The sequence below is a fragment of the Elaeis guineensis genome, chromosome 3 (genome assembly GCF_000442705.2).
Source record: "Elaeis guineensis isolate ETL-2024a chromosome 3, EG11, whole genome shotgun sequence".
Taxonomy (NCBI): Eukaryota; Viridiplantae; Streptophyta; class Magnoliopsida; order Arecales; family Arecaceae; genus Elaeis; species Elaeis guineensis.
In genome coordinates this window covers 13324612-13351748 of record NC_025995.2, presented here as the reverse complement: position 1 = coordinate 13351748, position 27137 = coordinate 13324612, and the positions used below count along the sequence as shown (strand labels likewise).

General features: G+C 35.9%; 1 protein-coding gene across 2 annotated transcripts; it reads left to right on the top strand.

The window, feature by feature from the left end:
• The first annotated feature begins 21864 nt into the window (after positions 1 to 21864).
• LOC140850917 (uncharacterized) lies at positions 21865 to 25571 on the top strand. Of its 2 annotated transcripts, XM_073253660.1 has the most exons (3): positions 22041 to 22350; positions 22464 to 24822; positions 24959 to 25571. In XM_073253660.1, exons 1-3 carry the CDS (start codon positions 22189 to 22191, stop codon positions 25327 to 25329), a joined length of 2892 nt encoding a protein of 963 aa, XP_073109761.1. In that variant the 5' UTR covers positions 22041 to 22188; the 3' UTR covers positions 25330 to 25571. The 2 variants fall into 2 exon arrangements, with proteins under 2 accessions (XP_073109760.1, XP_073109761.1); XM_073253659.1 differs by having other exon boundaries at positions 21865 to 24822.
• The last annotated feature ends 1566 nt before the right edge of the window (positions 25572 to 27137 follow it).

Here is a 27137-nt window from a genome sequence, read left to right as displayed (position 1 = left end):
GGTGTGCTCAGGTCGAATGAGCAAAAAGAGAAGATCTACAAGAGAGATCCTAATTCTGAGATCTTGGTTGTAAATGAAAGATAGAAAAGATCACAGAAGAAGAGTAGGAGTAAATCCAAGGGCAACTCAAAATTCTGAGATCAGAAAAAGTCCTTAAAGTGCTACAAGTGTCATCAGCCAGGGCACCTGAGGAGGAACTGTCCCCTTTTAAACATAGAAAAGGGTAAGGCCAGCAAGAATGTTGATACAGCATTGGTGAGCAATAGAGAAGACCTACTGATTGTATCAGATGGGTTCATAGAGTGTGATACTACATGGATATTGGATTCAGTATGCTCACACTACTCTATTTCACATCAGGAGTGGTTTGCAACCTATTAGAAGACAGATGGAAAAAGTGTTAGCCTTGGAGATGATCACCTTTGTAAAATGGCTGGTGTTGGCACTGTTAGGGTGAGGATGTATGATGGTGTTATTCGGACTTTGTCGAATGTCAAACATGTACCAAAACTAAAGAAAAATCTAATTTCTTTGGACTACTTAGAGGAGCAGGGTTATACTTTTAGTAGCTAGGCTGGGAGTGGATGCTTAAAGATTTTCAAAGAAGTAGTAGTGGTGATGAGGGGTTGAAAGCTGAGCAATAATCTTTACAAGATGGAAGGCTCAGTGGTGACTGATAGTATAGAGGTGCTAGCAACGGCACAAGAAGAGCGGATTTTGTATCGGCTATAACACTATCAGATGGGTCACATGAGTAGCTAAGGGCTCACGGAGTTAAGCAGAAGAGGGATGATTCCAGCCCTAAAGAAGAAGGACAATGATTTATGTAAGCCATGCATCTTTGGTAGATAGCATAGGATGAAGTTTGCTAATAGTATCAAGTGCAGCGAAGGAGTGTTGGATTTAGTGCACTTAGATGTATGGGGACCGGCACCTGTTTTAGCTCGAGATGGAGCAAGGTACTTTGTTACCTTCATAGATAACGTCTTCAGGAGAGTGTGGGTGTATCTAATCAGGGAGAAATCAGAGATATTTGCCCGATTTAGGATCTGAAAAGCTGAGGTCAACAAAGAGACAGGAAGACAAATGAAGTCCCTGAGGTTAGACAATGGTGGAGAGTACATGAGCTTGGAGTTCAGAAAGTACTATGAGGAGAATGGCATTAAGTGCCAGTACACAATGAAAAAGACTCCTTAGTAGAATGGTGTTACGGAGAAAATGAATCGGACACTGATGAAGAAGGCATGGAGTTTGAGGCTGCAAACATCACTCCCAAAATTTTTTTGAGATGATGCTCTAACTTTTGCATATTTTCTTGTTAATAGATCTCCCATACACTACAACAAAATAGGTTATTAGCGACAAAATTTTTTCATCGCTAATAATCAATTTTCGTTGCTAATACATATTAATGATAAAATTTTGATCACTAATATTTTATCATAAATAATCCCATCATTGATAATATTTTATGATGAAAAAATAATTTTATCACTAATAAAAGATATTTACGATGAATATTTTTCATCATTAAAAAAAAAGAGGATGAAAAAATTTAATCTAGAAAAAGGTATTTACGACGAAAAAAATCATCGATGATAAATAAAAAATTAATAGTGATAAAATTATTTTCATCATTATTATTTTAAAAGATTTTAGCGATAAAAAATTTATGTCGCAAAAAATTTTTTGGTAATAAAAATAATTCATTGCTATTAATTTAATAAAAAATAAATAAAATTGAATAATATTAGCAATAAAATTTTTATGGCAAATAAGATAATTTCTGACAAAAATTTACAACGCTAATAATTATTTACGATAAATAATTTTTTATCACTATTAATTACATATTTATTGATAAATTAAATTATGTTAGTAAAATATTTTTGACGATGAATATTTCATCAAGAATAATTCTATCGCTAATAATTTAGTCATATTTTTTTAAAAAAAATATCAATATATATTTTAAATTTATATGTATAATATTTTTTAAAAATTAAAAAAATAAAAATAAAAAATTTACATAATAAATTGATAAATAAATTTTATTATTTTATTATATTAAATTAAAATTATAAGATATTTAAAATAAAAAAATACATCAATAAGTCATCAAATATCAGCATCTAGAGAAAGAGTTAGGGATGGAGAGCGCTCGACGGAGCTCGGACCGATAATGGAGCTCGGATCGGCCTGCTGTTGCCTCATCAGCTATATCATCTACTCCATCTGTGTCATCCGCTCCATCATCTGGATCTGAAAGTACTGATAGTCGTCGATACATGCAGCCAACTCCTGAGCTCACTGTCGATTCTTGACAGCCTGTCTCTACATCTCCATCAGCCGAGTCTGGCATACAGAATGGATCTTAGCCCTAGATGATCGTGAGGATGAGGGAGCAGTGATCCCATATCCTAGATCCCTAACATAATAGGGTACCGAGTACCCGATCACAAATCTCATCATCTATAGGTGCGGTCGAGCCCTCAGAGGTAGGTTGAGATCTCATATCGGTCATACGATCCTAAAAATAAAAATTAGAGTTATTTTAATTTTTTAATAAAAATCAAATTATGAATGAAAAAATAATTAAAAAAACTTACAAAAAGCTTCTGGTTCTCCGTCATCCACTCTTCCGACCATCGCTGGTGGGTCCGCTGGTAGATATTGATCCTACCAGAAAGCTGGCCACTCTCAGTATCTCTTTATAATTTGAGAATTAATTAAAAAAATTAAATAATTAAAGAAATATATCTTAATTAGAAATGAAAAAAATATCTACCATGTGCTCCATGTGGCGAGCAAACGATCTCGAACCCCCATAATGCGACATGGTCTGTCTCATCTGGTTCATCGCATTCTGGGCACATCATCTTTGTAAAATTAGCAGTAAAATTAGTAGATAACAAATTTAATTTAAGAATAAATGATTAAGTCATTAAAGTCTAAAAAAAAGTTTAGTGTGTTATCTGATATGCCGGATCCTCGTAACGTCGGCATATAGTAGTCCAATCATCGATGGTGATACTGTCATAGGACTACAGCCGCACTGCCTCCTATCCATGAGCCTGCACCATCCGGTACCAATGCTGATGCATGTGATGGCGATTATCCCTAAAACACAAGGATAGATGGGTATCGACCGCTCGCCTCACACGATCATCTTCAAAATCGACGATGTTAAATAACCCTACGAATAACAAATATTAGAAGAATACTATGCAAATTAAATATTCATAATATAATTTATTTTACCTGTAAGTAGGTGTAGAAAATCTCTCTCTGAGTCGGGACAACGTGACGCCAATTAAAGAGCATCACGGGGGTATAGCTGCGACATATGATGCTCAGCTCGGTCTGCTATGGCTTACACCATCCCTTAATGGGTCCGGTGCAACCAGTCAGTATTTCGATCCAGAGATGCTGTCCCAGGTGCTCGCACTCCAATGCTCTAAAGCAAGATATTTCGATGGACCTCGCCCTCACCTGACCATCGATGTAGACTGATTTGAAATAAAATAAATAAATCGTTAGTATGATCCAAACAAAAGAATCAAATTTTATTATATATAAAGTGTAATAATTAATACTATTGGGACCAGCCTCACTGGGACCCGCCTCACTCGTACCTAGCTCACTGGGACCTGTTAGTGTAGGATCCTCTGACATTGGAGCTGGTGAGGCAACGGAGATCGGTAAAGGCACCTCAACCTCTGAGCTATCTACAGGTAATTGTGAACACGACCATTATCGTCTGTCTCCTAGTGCCATATCTGTAGGAATTGAGATGTAAATAAATATAATATTAAATAATAATAGAAATCAAATAATATTCTAATGAATACAATTATATCGTATATCATTATTGTAACACAAAATTGAACGAAGAATAAAGATCTACTCATTAATATTCGTATCTTCCTCGATGTGTAGATCCTTGTTTGAATCACAGTAATCGATATATATATCATCTTCTATCTCATTATCATTTATGAACTGATCATCGCCCTCCGACTCATCCAGATTAAATACAAAATCAGCTTTAACTTCGTTGGACGGGAGATCAGCCCTATTCAAAGGTGCCGTTACAAGTTTTTCATCAACCAAAAACTCGGTTAATATTTGTTCTTCTTGCTGAAAAGCTTCCTCTTCATGTAAATCCAAAATTTCATCCATCTCTAATCGAGTTGGTATGTTATATATGCTTCTAGATGTTATTTTTTGTACGACATGTCAATTACCTCGATACTTTAGATCCTTCAAATATATTACTTGTTTCGCTTGAGTTGCTAATATATACGGCTCATTTTGGTACCATATTCGTGTAAGATTTATACTGATAAATTATGAATCGATATGAATTTTGATCTTTTTATTACTAATATCCCACCATTTACATTGAAACAAAAATACAGAATTACTGGACCCATACTTCAGTTCTATGATATCTACCAGTACACCATAATAATCAATCTCTTCTTCTCTTTCATATCTTGTTGTAGCAATTCCACTATTCTGGGTCCGTATTGCATCTCAAGCTCTCTTGTATGAAATCTCATTCCTCCAATGATATAGGATGTGTAGTGATTAACCCTTCGATCGGGACCACATGTTAAATCGTGCAACTCAGCAGTTGCACCCATTTTTTTATTGTAATACTTATATTTTATCTGCATCATAAGATAAAAAATTATGTTAGTTGAAATAATAATATTTATAAGTAAATAAATAATGTATCACTAATGCAACTTACAAGATCATCAAATCATTTTACAAATTTTCTTCTATGTCAATCATCGACATCCGTATTATTCTCTCTACATAGTATACTCTTGTGCTCACTGCAAGAAGTTATAATTTTTAATTTTACACCAACATAAAATTTTTTTTGATCATTAAACAGTATCGTAAGATGATACTTACTCAATAAAATTTTTAATTTCTTTATAATTATTTAGAACATAAAAATATACCTTGGATAGCTCGTTCACATCCATAAATTTATATTTTCTTGCACCAATAGGTCGAATCGTTTGTTTAAATATAGACAATGTCGGCTCATTATCACCTCCTTCACAGTCTGCATTACGATCTGTATAATTGAATCTTATTTCATATCATCAAGATACATCGAGCAGAATGTGAGATACTCGGTGCTACATATGCTTCCGCTATAGACCCTTCAGGCCTTGCTTTATTGCGCACATACTTTTTTAAGGTGCACAAGAATCTACAAATAAAAATAAATTTAAATTTTAAAAATATATTTATATCTTATAATTAATATGATAAAATACGTATAACTTCTTTACCTTTCAATAGGATATATCCATCAATAATATACCGATCCGGTAAAAAAAGCTTTCTTTGGAAGATGACAGTTAGATGCACCATAACATCAAAAAATGATGGTGAAAAAAATTTTCTAACTTACAAAAAATGAGTATGATATTCTTCTCTAATTTTTCAAGTAAGTTAATCTTCAATTTTCGACAACATAGTTCTCGAAAGAACACTCCCAGCTCAATCAATGCAGTTTGAACATCACCATCCAAATAGCCATGCATGACCACAGGAAGCAAATGTTGCATCATCACATGGGAGTCATGACTTTTCATGTCAGAGATATTATCATCGTTGTTCCCAACACACCGTGATACGTTTGAAGTGTATGCATTAGAAAACTTTACGGTTTTGAACCATCCACAAAAAAAAAATTTTCTCTCCAAACAGCGAATAACATATGGGTGGCATAAAAAATCTCTCACCTCGATGATCTAAATGCAACTCTGATCGAATTTCTATTTTCTATAAATCAAAATGAGCTTTTGTACCATATTTTATTTTTTCTGAAATATTTAATACAGTACTGATGATATTATCACAAATATTCTTTTCAATGTGCATTACATCCAGATTATGATAAAGTAGTAGCTGCTTCGAATATGGTAGTTCGAAAAAGATGCTTTGCTTTGTCCAATTCAGCTCAGTTTTAGTACGCTTTCGCTTGCGAGTAATCGATATTTTTTCAAATCGGAGATTTTTAATGACTTCAAGTTGTTCTAAAATTTTTGTTCCACTTAACTCCTTGGGTGACGGACGTCGATCGGACTTACCATCAAAGAATTGATTATAACGGGTCCTCTAAGAATGATTAGCAGGAAGAAATTATCGATGACCCATGAAACATATTTTTTTGTCTGTGCTTTAAATGTAAGGAGGATGCATCTCTATTGCATATTAGACATGCCAGATATATTTTGGTGCTCCATCCAGATAAGTTTTCATATACTGAAAAATCATTTATGATCTATAAAATCAAAGCATGCAACTTAAAATTACTTTGACTCACAGAATCATATGTCTGTACCCCATTTTTCCATAACTCCTTCAGATCATCAATTAAAGATTGTAGATATACATCAATTTCATTACCTGATACTTTTAAACTCGAAATCAACAGTGATATAAAAATAAATGATTCTTTTATGCACTTTCAAGATGACGCATTATATATAGTTAGCATCACAGGCTACATGCTGTAAGAGATACTCATATTGCCAAAGGGATTAAATCCATCTATCGCTAGACCAAGCTTGATATTGCGTAGGTTACTTGCAAAGTGCGGATGCTTTGCATCGAAGTCTTTCCACACTAAAGAGTCGACCGGATGGCTAAGTATGTTCTCCTCCAGAATTTGCTGTTCATATTGCCATCTCATTTCTTCAGCTGTCTTTATGGACATATACAACCTTTGAAGTCTTGGAATCAATGAAAAATATCTCAAAATCTTTTGAGGTATCTTCTTTCCTTTCCTATTATCGATTTTGTATCTAGGCTCACCGTAATTTGGACATTCAGTTGCTTGTTTGTTATCCTTATAAAATAATATGCAGTCATTTTTGCAGGTATGTATAGGAGTATAGCCAAGTCTCATTTTCTGTATGTATATTTTTGCTTCAGAATATGATTTCGATAGTGTCTCTCCATCGGACAGAGTTGCTTTAATCAATGTTAAAATTTGATCAAATGACTTCTGACTCCATCAGTTCATGATTTTAATATGAAGCAATTTTATCAAAAACTCTAACTTGAAAAATTTTGTACAATTTGGATAAAGTGGCTCTCATGCATCCCTTACAAGCTTTGCAAACTGTTCAGAGATCCTTTCTACCTCAAGCTGGATATTATGTTCATGATCAGAATTACTTTCAGATGTAGCAGTATTCATGCATACATTCGAACAAGCACCTTGATGTAAATCATCTAACAATTCTCCTATACCATTATGTTCGACAGATCCATCATCATCACTATCATCTTCAGTATCATCATCGTCGTGCACCACTTCATTCGGATCACCCTCCCTATGCCATATCCAACAAGTATATTTCTTATCCATACCATATTGTAGCAAATACTCCTCAACAAGTGTTATGTGACGATATACCATATTGACACATCTCTTACATGGATACTTTATCTGACTAGCACTGTCAGCCTTATACCGTGCAAAGTCATTGAAATCTCAAACTCCTTTTCGATATTCAGACAAAAAATTATCTCTAACATTTATCTAATTTTTGTTGATATTCATCTAACAATAAACATAAAATCATTAACAACCAAAAAAAGTTCCATGGTATTCAAGATCCTAATCCAAATTTCGGACTGAATCGCGTTCCGAATTCCAGCCAAAATCCCGACCCAGATCCAGATATGCATATTGAACATGCAAAATAACACATATTAAAAAAGACATGCAGACTGAATATTAACATAGAAAATGTGTGGTCCTATCTCTTTATGAAGTAAAAATGTATGATCCTATCCTTTTCAAATCATTACTAACAGATGTAGCCCTATCCCTTTCAGAAAAGTAATAATCTCATTATTGTTATTAGTGAATATTTTATCTCATTTTTATGAAAATTTCGACAGCATCTTCCTATGGTTCTCAAGTATATGATGTGGATGTGGTGCTCATGCACCCTATCCACCATATACCCAGAGAACAATAGACAGATAATTACTGAATACCACATAATAAAATCAAATATCAACTATTAACAATAATAATATTATTACTTTTTCCAAAAGCTCGAATACGGGACATCCAAATTTTGATCTCGATGAAGATCGAAATTTGAACAAGAATTTATGGCTCAATATAATTTAAGTACCATCTTTGAAGTGTATTCGAAGATGGATTTCTAATTTATCAAAAAGGAATAACTTGGTATTGAAATTTCTTGATCAAAAATTTTAATAGAGTTTTCTTTAAAATAGAAATATCTTTTTTATTTATAATTTCAGTAGCATACAAAATAGTACATAAAACAATTTGATTGTAACAAGGAATAGCAATGTGCATTGTGTTAGTGAAAAAATAATTAGTCAAATAATTACTAACTTCAGCAGTAACACTAAAAAATAATATGCAACAATTATAATAATTTCAGTATCATATTTCATCCTCATGAAGACCTGACTTGACCCGCCCCATCCCGACCCCACCTGCCCTAGCCCAGGCCGGCGCGAATTGAACCTGATCCGACCCACCCCGGCTCCACCCGACCCGACCCGGCTCCACCCGACTCACCCCAGCCTAACCAGACTCGGCCTGACCCGCCCCATCTCGATCCGAATCGAAACCGATCCGACCTAGACCCTACCATCCCCGACCCACCCCATCCCAGCCCGACTCACCCCAGCCCGACCCAACTCGGCTCCACCCGACCCAACCCAGCTCGACCCACCCCACCCCAACCCGACCCGACCCAGCTCCACCTAACCCACGCCTGCCCGATCAGACCCAACCCGACCGGCCCCATCTAGGCCTGACCCACCCCAACCCAGGCCCGACCCACCCCAACCCATGAGTGCCCGGCCCGCAGGCCTCACGACTCGCAGGCCATGCATGCCCGGCCTGCCGTCCCTGACACAACTGCTTCTCGACTCGCCATTACCGGCTCCAACTCTGGCTCGTCGGCCCCGACCCCTCCCTGACCCACCATCGTCGGCCCGACTCGCAGGCCCCGATGAAGAGAAGGAAACAGTTTCCCTCCAGAATGTCCAGGTTTCATCTAAAATTTTTTTCTAATGTTCTACTTGTTTAAAGATCAAATTCTTACCTAAATCACAGTAGAACTAGGGATCAAATCCCAAATTATCTGATATAAATCTTTGCGGAGGTCTGGATATGCAGACCCTCTACTTCACATGCATGTCAGACGCCGCAGGAAAGCAGGATGAACTCCAATCCAATTGACTTCACAACTCAATCAATCAAAGGATAAGATATGATGATGTGACACCTCACACCAGCAAGTAGGATGTCCAAGAAGGATCCACACCCAAAGAGAGGAGGCGACAACAAAGGGAGAGATGTAAAAGATGAAGGATCTCTCTCTTCACACGCCTGTCTCTCTTTCTTTCTCTTCTCTCAATTTGATTTGTTTACTATTCTATTCTCTTCTATCATCCATAGGTAGAGACCCTCTCTATTTATAGATGATTCTCATGATCCAATGAGAGGAGGACTTTTTATTCAAATCTGATTTGAATTGGTCCAATACTCATGAAAGAAGGACTCCTATATGAGATATAATTGCCATCACTTATGACATCCACTTTGCACCCACTCCCACACCCACTTGGGATGCCCCAAATAAGCACCAAACTAATTTTTGATCATGCTTCATGAGTGGGTATTCTCAGTGCAAATAGGAATACTTATATCTCATCCAAAACAGATCCGATTCGAATCTGATTCGAAGTCGGTTCGAAATAATTTCGAAAGGTTGTCAATACTAAACTCTTTAGGACTTTTATACCAAGTCTAACTTGAATTTTGAATATATTTAAGTCTAATTAATTCAGATCTAATTTAAAATTAATTAATACTTAAATCTAATCTTTCATATGTTCCATGGATCATAGATAGAAATTATTCATCCCGAGATTGAACCTGAACCTCATGTGTAGTGCTAGCTAGACATAGTCAACTCGTCAATCCCATTTGACCCATAACTCAATTCTCAATCAAGTTAGCTTATATGTTCAATCAAGTTAAGTACTTTCAGATTGGACATATAAACATAGGTCAATTCCTTCCTACTTTCTCTGACTTGTGTGCGTGACTCCATAGGTTCAAACACTAAGCCAGTAGCACAAGAATCAATTTCTACACTAATCGAAATACCATCTAGTAATGGTTCCCAACATCCAAATAGGTCGAATTATCGCAAAGAAATATTTCAGAATCCATACTCATGGTTACCGCATAATTCATCCTTTTGACCCTGGATGCTCTAGGATGGTCTCAGATTAACTGTCAGTCAAGATTGTTTCATCCACAATGTATTTCAACCTTTCAAATCTATCTCATGGATTACCCTGCCAAGGCTTTACTAAATTGAAATATAGTGATACATCAACTCCAACAATCCGGAGGGATCAATCTCATCCTGATGCACACACAGACTTTGCAAGTACTTGACTGTACCCAGTAGCCTTCCGTCACTATATTAAAAATATAGATAGTTCGACACCAAAGTATAGTGAGTTGCTTGCAAGTTACTATAGTGATCTCAAGTCTGAAGGACATTTATACCCATGTATTTTGCGAGCAGCTCTTGACAGCAGAATGCTCAATAGGTGAGTCACTTGTTTAGTGACGATGTACCTTTATATCTCACCTGTATGCCATACCAGTGTCACCATACTCCTTGCTTAAGAGGACAACCAATCCATATGGCACACAACGACCTTCACTTGATAAACTTTATCATCCCATAATGACGTATCATTTGATCGCAAACTTGTTTAAGAACTATACGATAAATCCTCTCTTTATCATACACTAGCATAGTTTTAAGGACCATCACGGTACAAGAGTTTAAGGAAGATATCATTTTGTGATGAAAAATATCAGAATAACTATTATTCAATAACCAATAATTCATATACAAGGATGAGCTCAATCATCACATAATTGATTTTAAGACATAATTTTCAACAACTCCCATTTGGACTAAAGCCAATCGGAGCAGTATCTTATACTCATCTTCCATTTGAAGTCATCAAATTCTTTGATCCCGAGAGCTTTAGTGAAGGGGTCGGTTAGGTTCTCCTTTCTGTCGATCTTCTGAAGCTTGACATCATCTTGGTTCACGATCTCTCGTACTAGGTGATAGCGGCACAGAATATGTTTAATGCGATGGTGCAACTTAGATTCTTTCGTTTGAGCTATGGCATTGGAACTGTCACAATATAACAGGACAGAACCATCAATAAAAGGTACAACTCTCAGCTCGATAATGAACTTTCGCAACCACACCGCCTCCTTTACAGCATCCGATGCAGCAATGTATTCTGCTTCGCATATAAAATTGGCCATAGTATGTTGCTTAAAATTTTTTCAGCAAACAGCTCCTCCATTCAAGGTAAATACGTAGCCCGACATGCTTCTGCTGTCATCACAATTTGATTGAAAATTGAAATCAGTATATCCCACAAGTTTCATATCAGAGTCTCCATAGATAAGCCATTAGTCTTTAGTATTTCTCAAATATTTAAGAATTACTTTTACAATCTTTCAATACTTCTCATCCGGATCTGACTGGTACCTACTCACTACCCCTAATGAATAGGCCACATCCGACTACGTACATGTCATAACGTACGTGATAGATCCCACTATCGAAGCATATGATATTCTACTCATGCGCTCTCTCTCCTCAAGAGTTATCAAAAAATTCTTCTTGAAAAGAGTAATTCCATGGTCTATCGAAAGATAGCCTTTCTTGAAATTATCTCTGTTGAACCGCTTCAACAAGGTGTCAATGTATGTGGATTGAGACAATCCAAGCAACCTTCTAGATCTATCCTTATAGATCTTCATCCCTAGGATGTAGGATGTTTCTCCCAAATCCTTCATGAAGAACTGTAATGATAACCATAGCTTCACATTCTACAAAATCAAGATGTCATTTTCTAGTAACAATATGTTATCCACATACAGCACAAGAAAAATAATCATAAAATCGGAAGCCTATTTGTAGACGCAAGGCTCTTCTCTGTTCCTAATGAAACCATATGTTTTGATCACTTTATCAAAATGCATGTTCCAACTCCTCAATGCCTGCTTAAGTCCATAAATTGACCTTTTCAGCTTGTATACTTTTGACTCGTCTGTGGATGTAAATCTTTCAGGTTGTATCATATATACCTCTTCTTCCAGCTTTCTATTAAGAAAAGTGGTTTTGACATCCATCTACTAGATCTTATAATGTAAGTGTGTAGCGACAGCAAGCATAATCCAGATGGACTTGAGCATTGCCATAGGAGAGAACGTCTCGTCATAGTCAATACCATAACACTGATGGTAATCTTTAGCAATTAGATGAGCTTTATAGGTCTCTATCTTTCCGTCCGCTCCTCTTTTTTTCTTGAAAATCTGTTTACACCCTATGGATTTTATCCCTTCGGACGGATCAACTAGTATCCAAACACTATTGATCTCCATAGACTCTATCTCAGACTTCATTGCCTCAAGCTATTTTTGAGAGTTGGGCCTTTACATGGCCTCCATATAGATAATCGGATCCTCATCGTTCTCATCAAGCTCAATAGGATCATCGTTTCGGACTAAAAAACCATAGTATCTATCTGGCTGACACGGTACTCTACCGGATCTCCTTAATGGTGTCTCTACTAGCATCCTTGCTTAACTATTTATGCAACAAAAAGTTAAGTTTGCTAAGGCGTTCAATCTGCTCAATCATGTATAATACATGATTGGTGACTGAAGTTTCCTTTCACATACGGGCATTGAACACTACGCAGGAGGTTTTATGTCTTTCCGTATCCTCAGGGGTGCTGAAGGACTCATTCAATATTTGAATCATCTCCTCAGGCTACGCATCCTCGAACTTACGACTAAGTTCATCATTTATAACTGCCCTCATCACGCAATGCACAGTCGTGCGATTATTGAGCCACTTCATGTAAGTGTCTCTCGTAGCACGAGAAGCATTGCCTGTAGATTTTTTAGGTGCTTGATCCGTAAGGACATACAAAATTCTCTCGTGCTCCAACACGATCTTCAACTTTCGATACCAGCTATCGAAGTTGGGTCTGGTGAGCTTGTCGTTGTCCAACAATGAACGGAGAGATAGTGTGTTGGCCATAACTAAAAGGAGAAAATATTAGCCTATTAGTATATGAATTATTTTTTTAATCCTGAAGATATGGACTTTAGTCTAAAAGTCCTCCCACTATTTTTTACGAATTGGTAGTCTCTACCTCCAACTCGAGAAATTATATTAATTTCTTAGTGGGTACTAGAATCCACACGGACTGCATTCCGGCCTGAGTGATACTCGGCCAACCCTAGTGCATCTATGGGTAGGTTCATAACCAATTATTTGTCCAAATAATTTCTAGCATTGGGTTTTGCCCCAGACATCCCTTCAGCAGGTGTGTGGCACCTCCACTGAAAATTCTGATTAGGTCCAATCATTAACATGACACACCAAGTGCATCCAACAAACGGATGTCCAGGTCCGAGTGTGGCTCGACCAACCTGAGCATTGATCTGAAGGTACATCATGATGGTCATATGATGAATGACAATTTCAATACGTAATAGACACCAGACATGTGGCGCCTCCAATGCCTATTTGGAATATTAGACTCATTATCACACACCTTAATGGGAGGCAATGACCTAGTTATCTCATAACTTTATCACTTTATGGATCTAATAATTTAGAGGATTCGATTTTATTGACTTGAGAATAAGAGAAAAAGTCGACCTGCAAGCTGTAAATCCTTCCACTTACTTCACCAAGTTATGTAAAAGATTAAACACAAGCTGATCTATATACACCTAAATCAGTCACACTGATCACCTTAATGGCATGGGTCTGCACGAATCGACTAGTGACCTAATTAAAATATAATCTACCATATTGACCAGGTAAGTGAGATCAGTGGGAGGGATTTGCCCTTAACTCACCGTAGACACATCTAGGTGAATAGCTCTCAATTAAAAACCACTTGATCGAATCTGCCAAACTTACCTTAGACACCAACTGGTTAATTAGTTTTGATTTGGCACACCAAAAGATTCGGGCTCAACCACGGAGCCATGATCATGGTTCATTTATTAGGGTCAAACACATGGACTTGATCAAACTTCAACTATTGAGATTGATTTAGAGAAATACTGACCTAATCTAATTCAACACTTAATTAGATTTAATTAATTTCTCTACTTAGTCCATATATATTCCTAACCCTAGGTCTAACCCATTAAAAGGATCTGATTCATGCTAATCCTTTGCTCATCATATTATGTGGTGTCTTAATGATCTTCAATTCTCAATTCTAGATCATTCAAATTTAATTCAAATTAAGTGTGTGAAACGTGTGTTTCAGTTTGTAGAACTATTCTACAAGAGTTTCAAGTGAAGCATACCATATGTTTCAATACATAAAAATAAATTTTTATAATATATTTAATAATTAAACATACATAAGTATGATCTAAACTTCATTCATACATCTCATGTATCATAATAACTTTTATATCAATACCAATTACATCATATGTAATATGTAATTCAGATCTAAAATAATTTTATCTCTGAATTTTATCCTATTATAATGAATCATAAATCACTTTAGATATAATCTAAATATATTTATGATCAAAATAATATATAAAAGTCTGTTTATTTTTTTCTTCATGAAACTGGATCACAATGATACCCCTATACGTCATAAGAGAATCCATCGAATAGGTAAAAAAGAGATTAATCTCTTCAATCTCTTATGACCGGACGGTCTGATGATCTCATCAATCCGAGTACTAAGCTACTAAGATCTACAATCTAATTTTATATATAATTATATCAACATGCAATTATTGACAAAACTATTTTATATCTTGAACATATCCTTGATCTCATTAATAATGTTCTTCATCTAACCCAATTAGATTTGATGTATCATATACATCATATCAAATCTAAAATTTATCTTATACTGATTATAAAATATCAATTTTAGATTTGATATCAAATAGAAAAATAATTAGATGCAAATATGAATGCATAAGAAATTAATTTCTGATAAAATCTATTTTCACGCAGTGCTGAATTATGATAGGATTTAGATCTAAATATCCATCAAAATGGATCCAATTTAAATCTAAAATAATTCTCACTTCATAAAAAAAATATTAAAATTAAAATTTTATAAAATAAATTTAAAATAGATTTTTAATTCATATTATTTTTATCAAAAATTTAGCAACAGTAGAATTCTGTTATAATAGATTTATAACAACCTCAATCAACCATTGATTAAGCATCTCTAATCCAATCAAAATCAGATCAAAAATTTTATATAAATAGATTTAAATGAGATTTAATGTCACACAAAAAATCTTAATTATATATTATGTAAATAATCATAAAAAATTTTATTTTGCATACATATATTTCAGGCCTACTCTGATACCAGTTGAAGGGAAGGAAACGGTTTTCCTTCAGAATGCCCAGGTTGCATCTAAAATTTTTTCTAATATTCTACTTGTTTAAGGATCAAATCTTTACCTAAATCATAATAGAACCAGAGATCAAATCCAAAATTATCTGATATAAATCTTTACGGAGGCCTAGATATGCAACACTCCACTTCGCATGCACGTCAAATGCTGCAGGAAAGCAAGATGAACTCTATCCAATTGGTTTCGCAACTCAATCAATCGAGGGATAAGATGTGATGATGTGACACCTTACACCAGCAGGTAGGATGCCCAAGAAGGATCCATGCCCAAAGAGAGGAGGCGGTAACAAAGGGAGAGATGTAGAAGATGAAGGACCTTTCTCTTCACACGCCTATCTCTCTCTCTTTCTCTTTTCTCAATTTGATTTGTTTGTTATTCTATTCTCTTCTATTATTATAGGTAGAGACTCTCTTTATTTATAGATGATTCTCATGACCCAATGAGAGGAGGACTCTTTATTCAAATCTAATTTGAATTGATTCAATACTCATGAAAGAAGGACTCCTATATGAGATATAATTGCCATCACTTATGACTTCCACTTTGCACCTACTCCCACACCCACTTGGGATGCCTCAAATAAGCACCAAACCAATTTTTGATCATGCTTTATGAGTGGGTATTCTCAATACAAGTAGCAATACTCGTATCTCATCCAAAACAGGTCTGATTCAAATCTGATTCGAAGCCGGTTCGAAATAATTTCGAAATGCTGTCAATCCTAAACTCTTTAGGATTTTGTACTAAGTCTAACTTAAATTTTAGATCTATTTAAGTTTAATTAATTCAGATCTAATCTAAATTAATTAGTACTTAAATTCAATTTTTCATATGTTTCATGGATCATAGATAGAAATTGTTCATCTCCGGGATTGAACCTGAACCTTATGTATAGTGCTAGCTAAACATAGTCAACTCTTCAATCCCATTTGAACTATAACTCAATTCTCAATCAAGTTAGCTTATATGTTCAATCAAGTCAAGTACTTTCAGATTGGATATATAAACATAGATCAATTCCTTCCTACTTTGTCTGACTTGTGTGCGTGACTTCATAGGTTCAAACACTAAGCCGATAGCATAGGAACCAATTCTTGCACTAATCAAGATACCATCTAGCAATGGTTTTCAATGTCTAGATAGGTCGAATTATCACAAAAAAATATTCCAAAATTCATACTCATGGTTACCACATAATTCATCCTTTTGACCCTGGATGCTGTAGGATGGTCTCAGGTTAACTGTCAATCGAGATTGCTTCATCCACATTGTATTTCAACCTTTCAAATCCATCTCATGGATTATCCTGGCCAAGGCTTTACTAAATTGAAATACAGTGATACATCAACTCCAATAATTCGGAGGAGTCAATCCCATCTTGATCCACACACAGACTTCGCAAGTACTTGACTGTACCCAATAGCTTTCTGTCACTGCATTAAAAATTCAGATAGTTCGGCACCAAAGCACAGTGAATTACTTGCAAGTCACTATGGTGATCTCAAGTTTGAAGGACATTTATACCCATGTATTTTGCGAGCAGCTCTTGACAGTAGAACGTTCAGCAGGTGAGTCACTTGTTCAGTGATGATGTACCCTTATATCTCATCTGTATACCATACCAGTGTCACCACACTCCTTGATTAAGAGGACAACCAATCCATATGGCACACAATGACCTTCACTCAATAAACATCATCATCCCGTAATGACGTATCATTTGGTTGCGAACTTGTTTAAGAACTATACGATAAATCATCTCTTTATCGTACACTAGCATAGTTCTAGGAACTTCATCACAGTACAAGAGTTCAAGGAAGATGTCATTTTGTGATAAAAAATATCAGAATAACTATTATTCAATAACCAATAATTTATATACAAAGATGAACTCAATCGTCATACGATTGGTTTTAGGACACAATTTCCAACATCCAGCACAGCTGCGATCCGACCCCATCCTAGCTCACCATCGTCGGCGCAGGCTCGCCGGCCCCGGCCCCTCCTCAGCCCACCATCATCGGCTCAGCCCGCAAGCCCCGACATACAACCCCCATGTGGCCGCGGCCTGCCGTCCCCGGCACACTGGCCGTGACACACCGGCCCCGGCACGCCGGCCCAGTGCCGTTTCCCATCTCCATCCCCAGCCCGAACCCACCCAAAAAAAAATTGAAGAGTCAACATCACCGGCTCTAGCTCACCGGCCCCGAACCCTCCCTGGCTCACCGTTGCTGGCCCGACCTGCAGGCCTGGCACGCAGGCCCAATGTGGCCGCGGCTCGCAGGCCTGCAGGCCCCACGTGGCCATGGCCCGCCATCCTGACCTAGGCGCGCCGTCCCCGGCATGCCAGCCCCGGGCAGTTCCCCGTCCTCAGCCCGAACCCACCCCAAGAAAAAAAAAGATGAAGTCGACTCACCTCGACGGCAGTGGCAGCAGCAAAGGAAACCGGAGTCACGGCATGCGGGACGTCGGGGGGGAGGAAGCTCACCGGAGGGGAGAAGAAGTCGGACTACCACGGGGGGTGGACAAGGAAGCTCACGGGAGGGGGAGAAGAAGCCGGACTACCGTCGTGGGGGGGACGAGGAAGAAAAATGAGTTTCTGATAGGAGTTGATGGGACGCGGAGAATTAGCGACGTAATTTTTAGTCGCTAATAATAAATTTTCATCGTAAATAATCTTAACAAAAAAATATTTGCGACGAAACTGAAATTTTTGTCGCTAATAATAGGAAAAATTATTCGTCGCTAATAGTTTCTGCCAAAAAAAAATTTCCATCGAAAAAATTCAACCCCCAAAAAAATATTATTTACGATAAAAATATATAATTTCATCGCTAATTACATAATTAGCGATAAATTTTTTTTTTCAACACTAATAATCAATAAAAAATAATTTTTTATTTAAAAAGAATTTCTTCTTATCAAGTCTTGTTCTCCGTATTATTTTCTTCCATTCATTTTTCATTCATCTCTTAGCCACAATAATGCAATAATATATGTATATATGTGTGTGTGTATATATATATATATGTATATATATATGTGTGTATGTATATATGTATATATGTATATATATACACATCTTTTTCAAAGTGATTTTACTAAAAAAAAAGGAGTAGCAGTTCCGACCGGATGTAGATTGGATCATGCAGGAAGCATGAACTCCGGTATCCAATGGGCTATCATGGAAAAAGCATAGAAAACTTGGCCAACGAGGCCTTATGCATCCCATTAACATGTTCAATATCATTTGCTTGTATGCAACGCACTCTATATAGATACTTAAAGAGGACAAAAAGTATAGAGAATAATTGAACTTTACTGTAACAAAATACATAAAAGAATCAAAATATAATTATCAACCTGTGAGTGTACTCCTCCTCCTCCTGCATGCTGCCATCTCTGGGTCTGAGACAGACTCAGATTTACCATGATGTATATATGTATAATAATACAGACACCCAAGGGTGTAACTCTACCATTCTCTAGATTTACCATTATCTTTATTCTAGGACCACCTTTCGACCTTCCCATGCCCCAATATTTGCGACAACATAATCTTCATAGGCCATGACTTTTCACGTGCCTTTTATATATACATATCTTAATTTTCTACATAACTTTATTTTGCACATATTATTTTTTAAAACTATCTTATAATTTTTTATAAATACAAAAAAATTTATTATAATAATATATATATCTTTCAATATGAAAGATTTTTAAATTTTAAAATTTTTAAAATATTAACGATAAAATTTTTCATCGTTAAAAATCTTTTAACGACAGAAAGCTGCATATTCATCGCTAATAGTTTAGTTTTTTAAAATTTAAAATTTTTTATTTTTTTAAATATTAGAGATGAAAAATTTACGTCATAAATAATTGATGATTTACGATCATAAAATGATTTATCATAGTAAATATTTTATTATTTATGATGAATAATTTTCATCGTAAATTATCTTTTATTTTTAAATTTTTAAAACATGCTTATTAGCGACGAAAAATATTTTTTCATTGCTAATAATTGAACTATTAGCGATGGATATGCTTTTGTCACAAATAGTTTGTAATTTATTTTAGTTTTTCATTTGATAACTATTTACAACTAAAAAATTTTATTGTAAATAGGTGAGTAGTGGTGACGGAAAATATATTTCATCACAAATAAACATATTTTTGCAACATAATATTTTAGTTGCTAATAATCTGTGGCTTTTGAATTTTTAATATATTTAAATTTTTTTATGTATTAGCGAGGAATAATTTTTATCATAAATAATTTTTTATTTATGATAAAAATATTATTTTCATCGTCAATACTCCCATATTTGCGATGTAATATTTTAGTCGCTAATAATCTATGACTTTTAAATTTTTAGTATGTTTAAATTTTTTTATATATTAGCGATGAAAAATATTCATCATAAATAATTCGCTAGTTGTGATGAAAATATAATTTTTATCATCAATACTTCCATATTTGCGATATAATTTTTTTATCACAAATATTCTATAATTTTTGAGTTTTTAAAATTTTTTATTTTCCTTCAAATATTCATGATGAAAAATTTTCATCATAAGTAATTAATATTTATGATGAAAAATCAATATTTGTCGCACATACTGATATTATTTATGATAAAAATATATTCATCATGAATATTTAAAAATATTAAATTAAAATAAATATTTTATTATTTATGATAATTATTTTTGTCACAAATAACTTGTATTTATGATGATATTTTTTTCATCATAAATATTGAGCTATTTATGATAAAAAAATATTTACATTGTAAATATTTAATTATTAATGACGAAAATAATTTTTCATCATTAATGTACTTATTTATCATGAAAATATTTTCGTCATAAATAAATTTATCGTAAAAACTCGCTTTTCTTGTAGTGGCACTATACCTTTTAAGGAGAGGTGCCATGCATATTGTAAAGCTTGAAAAATTATTAAATTTTTATAATAGCATATCTTAATCAGGTATTGTTCAGGCAGGTTATGATCTCTGGAAGTTTTGACATATAATTTGGCTTTCTAGTATGGTGGATCTCATTTTTTGACCCTATACAATCCTTTCCATAATGATCAAAATAGTCCACATCAAGTCTAATGCTCTTCCAATATCAATAGTAAAGTATACAAATTGAAGATCTAACCATACGAATACAAAAATGCATTCTTAGATGGTGTGACGGCCCATATCTAGAGCCTAATATTTTTTTATTTTTAAATTTAAAAATATAATGATAACATTACCATTGTGTAGGGAGAGATGCCAATTAGTTGATATTAGATTGGCTGACTTTGAAACGCATATGTCTAAAAGTATAATAAAATAAATTATAAAAGAAAGGAAAAGACTTTAATTATGATAAATTGTATGGGAAAAGGAAGTTTTCAGTAAGTTTGAGTCCCTAAGTCTCAGGACTTATTTAGTTCACAGAAATTGGAGGATAAAAGTATGATTCATAAGAAGTAGAAAAATATCTCTTATTTGGTTAGAAATTTTAAAGGAGAGAAAATGAAAAAAAAGTCTTCCCATAGGCAAAAAAAATCCATGGAGAGATGGGGTTTTGAAATTCTTATAGGATAGAAATTGAAGGTCCTTTTCTTTGAAAATATTATTTTAATACTATCTTTTTATATGATATTAATCTAAATATTAATATAATATTAATATAATATTATATTAATATTTATATAAAATCTGAGACTAAAAAGATACTGTTTTATATCTATTTAAGATATAATAAATATTTTACATAATTTTTTTATAAAAATAAATATTTAAATAAATATAAATTATTTTACAATAGATTATGTTATCATGTTCAATTAAATATATCAAAATTATTTTTCTAGAATCAATTTTTGAGGCATAACACCGTCGAGAGAAAAAATTCGTTCTACGGCCAAAATGAGTCCTAAATGAAATGACTAATCCACGAGAAAAAGCTAGAGCCGAAAGGGTAGGTCGATGAAAAGTCAAATTACCCAAAGCAAACGCTAACGAAAAGTTGGGTCGCGAGTCGTCACGAGCGGGAACAGTTACCACTCGTCAACAGCCAAGCATCGATGAAACGTCAACTGATCGCCCGCGTGAAATGCAGGAATACTCACCACTTATCAACAACCAAGCATTAATAACAGTCACATCATTAACGACTAACTGAACGATAGATTTTTTTATATTTTGCACTCATCTCGAAGAGCACGACCTCAAGAAAGGCTGGAAACGGAGTCATGGGAATAGATTTCGGCAAGCGCTGAAGAAAACATGGCTCTGCTTTGTCATAGTTGATGTCTAACTTTCGTGTGGGTCAAGTAAGCAGCATTATAAATTAACAGATAAACAAGGCAGAGACATGAGTTATTCCTACTCCACCTCCAAGCATGCACAGTCCCAACATACTGAAACCAGTGAAGGCTACCCTATGTTTGTTATTTCTCCTATCCTCAGCCCTGCTCGTGTCCTCGACACTGTCAGGAAATGAGACAGACCGGCTGGCCATGCTTGCCATAAAGAATCAGATAACACGCGAAGCCCCTGGAGCTCTGAGCTCATGGAATAACACCATCCATGTCTGCGATTGGGAGGGGGTCTCATGCACCCGCAAGCGACACCCCGGGAGGGTCTCAGCCTTGGAGCTCGTCTCTCATGGCTTGGCAGGTCCTCTCTCTCCTTTCATTGGCAACCTCAGCTTTCTTCGAAGAATCGACTTATCAGACAACAGACTCTACGGTGAGATCCCGCCGGAGATCGGTCGCTTGCGCCGGCTGCACTTTCTTAATTTGAGCTTCAATTCATTTGAAGAGGTAATCCCTGTGAACTTTACGTACTGTTTGGACCTTCAGGTCCTCAGCCTGAGCTACAACCAACTAGCGGGGACGATACCTGATGAGATCAGCAACCTATCCAAGCTTAAAATTCTGTCAGTAGCTGGAAACAACATCACAGGAGTCATCCCACCCTGGGTTGGTAATCTTTCACATCTGTCGGAGCTGTCTGTAGGGACGAATAATCTGGGGGGAGGCATCCCAGAAGAACTCAGCCGCCTTGCTCGTCTAGAAGTCTTGGGTCTGGAAGATAATATGCTCTTAGGTATCATCCCTGCATCTCTTTACAATCTTTCATCCTTGCAAGTCTTGTCTGCTGAAGCAAACCAGCTGCAGGGGAGCCTACCATCCGATATCGGCATAAGACTTCCAGATCTCCGATCCATTTATCTTGGTTCAAACAAACTTGGAGGACCAATTCCAGCTTCACTATCTAATGCCTCAAGACTTTCGATTATCAATATCCCAGATAACGCGTTTACCGGGTTCATGCCTACTGATCTTGGAAGATTGAAATATCTATCTGAACTGTTTCTAGACAGGAATCGAATTGAAGCAGACAATGTCCATGGTTGGGAATTCCTTACTTCTCTGAAAAATTGCAGTTATTTAAAAAGATTAGTTATGCTTGACAACAAACTAGGAGGTGTTTTGCCTACTTCAATAGCAAACCTCTCCACACAACTTGAATATCTAGTGATGGCTTCTAACCAAATATCAGGGAGTATTCCATCTGGGATCAAAAACCTGGTCAATCTAAAGGCACTAGGAATGTTTGAAAATCTCCTAACAGGTACCATTCCGGAAGGGGTCGGAAATCTTAGGCAGTTACGTCGTTTAGGCTTATTTAACAACAGATTTACAGGTTTTATTCCATCCTCCCTTGGCAACCTAACTCAGTTGATCACTCTCGATTTATATGTCAACGGCTTACAAGGACCCATACCTCCGAGCCTTGGAAACCTCCAGCAGCTACAAGTATTAGACCTTTCTCAAAATAATCTCAGTGGTAACATACCTAAAGAAATAGTTAGTCTTCCTTTTTTGTCAGATTCCATCAACCTATCTAACAATTCATTGGTTGGTCCACTTCCCGAAGAAGTTGGCAGCTTGACAAACCTCAGAACATTTGCCGTCTCAGGGAACAAGTTGTCTGGTAATATTCCAGACGCGATTGGCAAATGTGAAGTCCTTGCATTCTTATTTTTGAACAATAACTTCTTCAATGGAAGCATTCCACCATCTCTTGGTAACATAAAGGGTCTCACAGGATTATTTCTATCATACAATCATCTGACGGGGACCATTCCTTCATCTTTGAGCAGCATCAAGGAGCTTCGAGCACTGGATCTCTCACACAATTACCTTACGGGGTCGATCCCACAATCTCTTGAAGGCTTGAACTTTTCGAGCTACTTAAATTTTGAAGACTCCAATGATGCAGGTCTTAAATACTTGAATGCTTCAAGTGGCTTAAATCTTTCTTTCAACCGTCTTGAGGGGAAAGTGCCTGCCGAGGGAATCTTCAAAAATGAAACTGCAGTCTCCCTTGTAGGCAACGATGGGCTTTGTGGGGGAGTTCCAGAGCTCAACTTACCCAAGTGCCCTGTGAAATCATCTGAAAACAAAAAGCGGTCTCAGCTGCTAAAATTTATGATTCCAACAGTTGTTACAATCATCTTCTTCTTAATACTCTTCAGCTTTGCTCTTCTTTATTGGAAACAGAAACCAAAACAGCAAACTTCATCTGTTCAATTGTTGGAGGATCAAAATTTCAGGGTTTCATATGCAGAGCTGGTTAAGGCAACTAATGGATTCTCTTCTACCAAATTAATTGGCTTGGGAAGATATGGGTCCGTGTATAAAGGGATTATGGATGATGGCAATACAACTGTGGCTATTAAGGTTTTCAACCTTCTGCATCGAAGCGCTTCCAGGAGCTTCATTGCCGAATGCGAAGCTTTGAGAAACATCCGTCACCGTAATCTCATCAAGATACTAACATCCTGCTCGAGCATAGATTTCCAAGGCAATGATTTCAAAGCTCTGGTTTTTGAGTTCATGCCTAATGGGAGTTTAGAGACATGGTTGCATCCCAAACCAGTCGAGGATCTTCATGTGAATAGTCTAAGCTGGAGGAAAAGATTAGATATAGCTGTGGACATTGCTGATGCATTGGATTATCTACATCACAATTGTCAGCCGCCAATTGTTCACTGTGATCTAAAGCCCGGCAATGTTCTACTTGACAATGACATGTGTGCTCATGTTGGGGACTTTGGGTTAGCAAGGTTCCTAAATGAAGGTACCGGCGGACACATTCAGTCCTCAAGCACTACAGTTGGGATAAAGGGTACTATTGGATATGTCGCTCCAGGTAACTTCCTCTTTTAACGTCGTCATCTCTCTCCTCTTTTTTCATAAACTTGCAAGTCTTGAGTTATGTTTCCTTTCCGTTATGTATCTTCTATCTCTATAACATATGTTCAAGCCAAGATATCCATGGATTGCAGAGTATGGGGCAGGTTGTCATGTGTCCACCTCTGGGGATGTGTATAGCTATGGGATTCTTCTACTGGAGATGTTTACAGGAAAAAGTCCGGTTGATGACATGTTTCAGGATGGCCTGAGCCTTTGCAAGTTTGTGGAGATGGCTTTTCCCGATGGAGTCATGGATATTGCTGATCCAGTGTTGATGTTACCAGAACCCAGCAATATTGCTAATAGCCAGCGGAATGGAAGCGATGCAGCATGGAAAATCCAAGAATGCATGATTAATTTGGTGAAAGTGGGACTTTCATGCGCGAATCAATCAAGGAGAGAGCGCATGAGCATGAGGGATGCTGCAACCATGATGCACAGAATTCGAGATGCCTACAATTAATGGTGCTGTTTCTTGAGGGAGATACGGTCATGGGTCTGCAACAATGATCAGCAACCACGAGGCAGACAAGAGTTCAAAATTCTGGAGAAATGCTGTGATCCGGCGGAGCCAAGTTTTTAAGCAAATGTAATTCTGGTACATGATGTCTAGCTAATGCGAGTGACATTATGAAGGCAAGGTTATAATTCTGGGTGTACTACGTGGGAAATAGTAAATCGATAAGAGAGTAAATTTTCCAACTATGTGAAGAATAGCATGTGGTATGCTTGGCCTTTTGGCCCCATTAGTTTTATTTTGTTGTAGGATAAGGAAAACCAATCTTGGCCATAGAATATTCCCCATGCTCGCCACCATTGGAACCTATTGGTTTATTAGGAATTTTTTACTTATTTATGATTAATTTTAAAAAAATTATCAAAAAAATACCGAGCTAAACTATTCACGAAAATACTGCTCAGAAAAAAGTTGTCCTTTCAAAGGACGACTTTTTTTGTCAACTCACCAACCTGACCGCCAGCTAGGGGTCAGGTGGATCAGAGAATGAGTTGTCCTTAGATCCAATCCAATTAGGTACCAAACTAACTAGATTAAATCCTAATCAAATCATAATTTAATTGAGTCTAATTCTTGATCAAACTAGAAATCAATCACCCTTAGCAATTAGGTTATATCATAATCTAATTGGATCAAACTAAATTGAATCTAATTCAATTAAACTTGAACCAAATTATATTGCTCAATCAAATTGAGCTTAATCAGCAATCTAATTGCTTATCAATCCTCCTTTAATTCACTAACTCTTAGTGAATTAATTCATTGCAACTTTTGCATCAGATTAACCATCAATTGTATTGATGATTACACCCTTGAACGATTCTCAATCGTCGATCAATCATTTAATCAGACAGAAACTTCTTTTGAGTGTGATCTATAGATTCGAACCTAAGCTAATAGCACAGGAATAAATTTTTAAACTAATCGATATAACCATCTAAAAATGTGATCTGATGTCCGAATAGACTGAATGATTGTAAAGCAACATTCAAGAACCTATTGGCATATGGTTACCATATAATTCATTCCTTTGATTCGAATGCTCAAAGAGACCTAAGGTTTAACTATCAATCCTGAAATAGTCATCTACATTATATTTTAACCTTTCAAATTTATCACATGGATTATTCTAATCAAGATTTTACTAAATTGAAATACAGTAATACATTAACGCCTATAATCCGGAGGGGTCAATCCTATCTTGACTTACACACTAACTTAGCAAGTACTTGACTATGCTTAAAAATCTTCTATCATTAAATTAAAAATTTAGATAGTCCAATATCAAAGCACAGTGAGTTACTTGCAAGTCATCGGGTGATCTCAGATCGGAGAGATACTTATACCTATACCCTTCACGAGCTACTCTTGACAGCAGAGTACTCCACAGTTGGTCATATTTAGTGAGATGTACTCCTACATCTCATCTGTATGTCATACCAGTATCTCTACACTCTTTGGTTAAGAAGATAACCAATCCACATGGCACACAACGACCTACACTTGATATAGCTATCATCCTGGTAATAGCATATCGTTTGGTCGTAAATAAATTTAAGGACTAAATGATAAATCCTTCTTTATTAATTTAAAATAGTCCTAAGATTTTATCATAACACAAAAATTAATTAAAGATGTACACAACTTTATGATGAATAAGCTAAATAATTTTTATTATTGAATAATTTATGTACAATTACAAAATGAGTACAACCGTTAATAGACTGATGATTGATTTTGAAATACAATTCCCA

Bases quoted from the DNA above. Each gene is read 5' to 3' on its own strand.
- LOC140850917 (XM_073253659.1), top strand. From the start codon at position 22,002: ATGCACAGTCCCAACATACTGAAACCAGTGAAGGCTACCCTATGTTTG. The intron at 24,823-24,958 runs GTAACTTCCTCT...CATGGATTGCAG, and splicing joins TATTGGATATGTCGCTCCAG to AGTATGGGGCAGGTTGTCAT.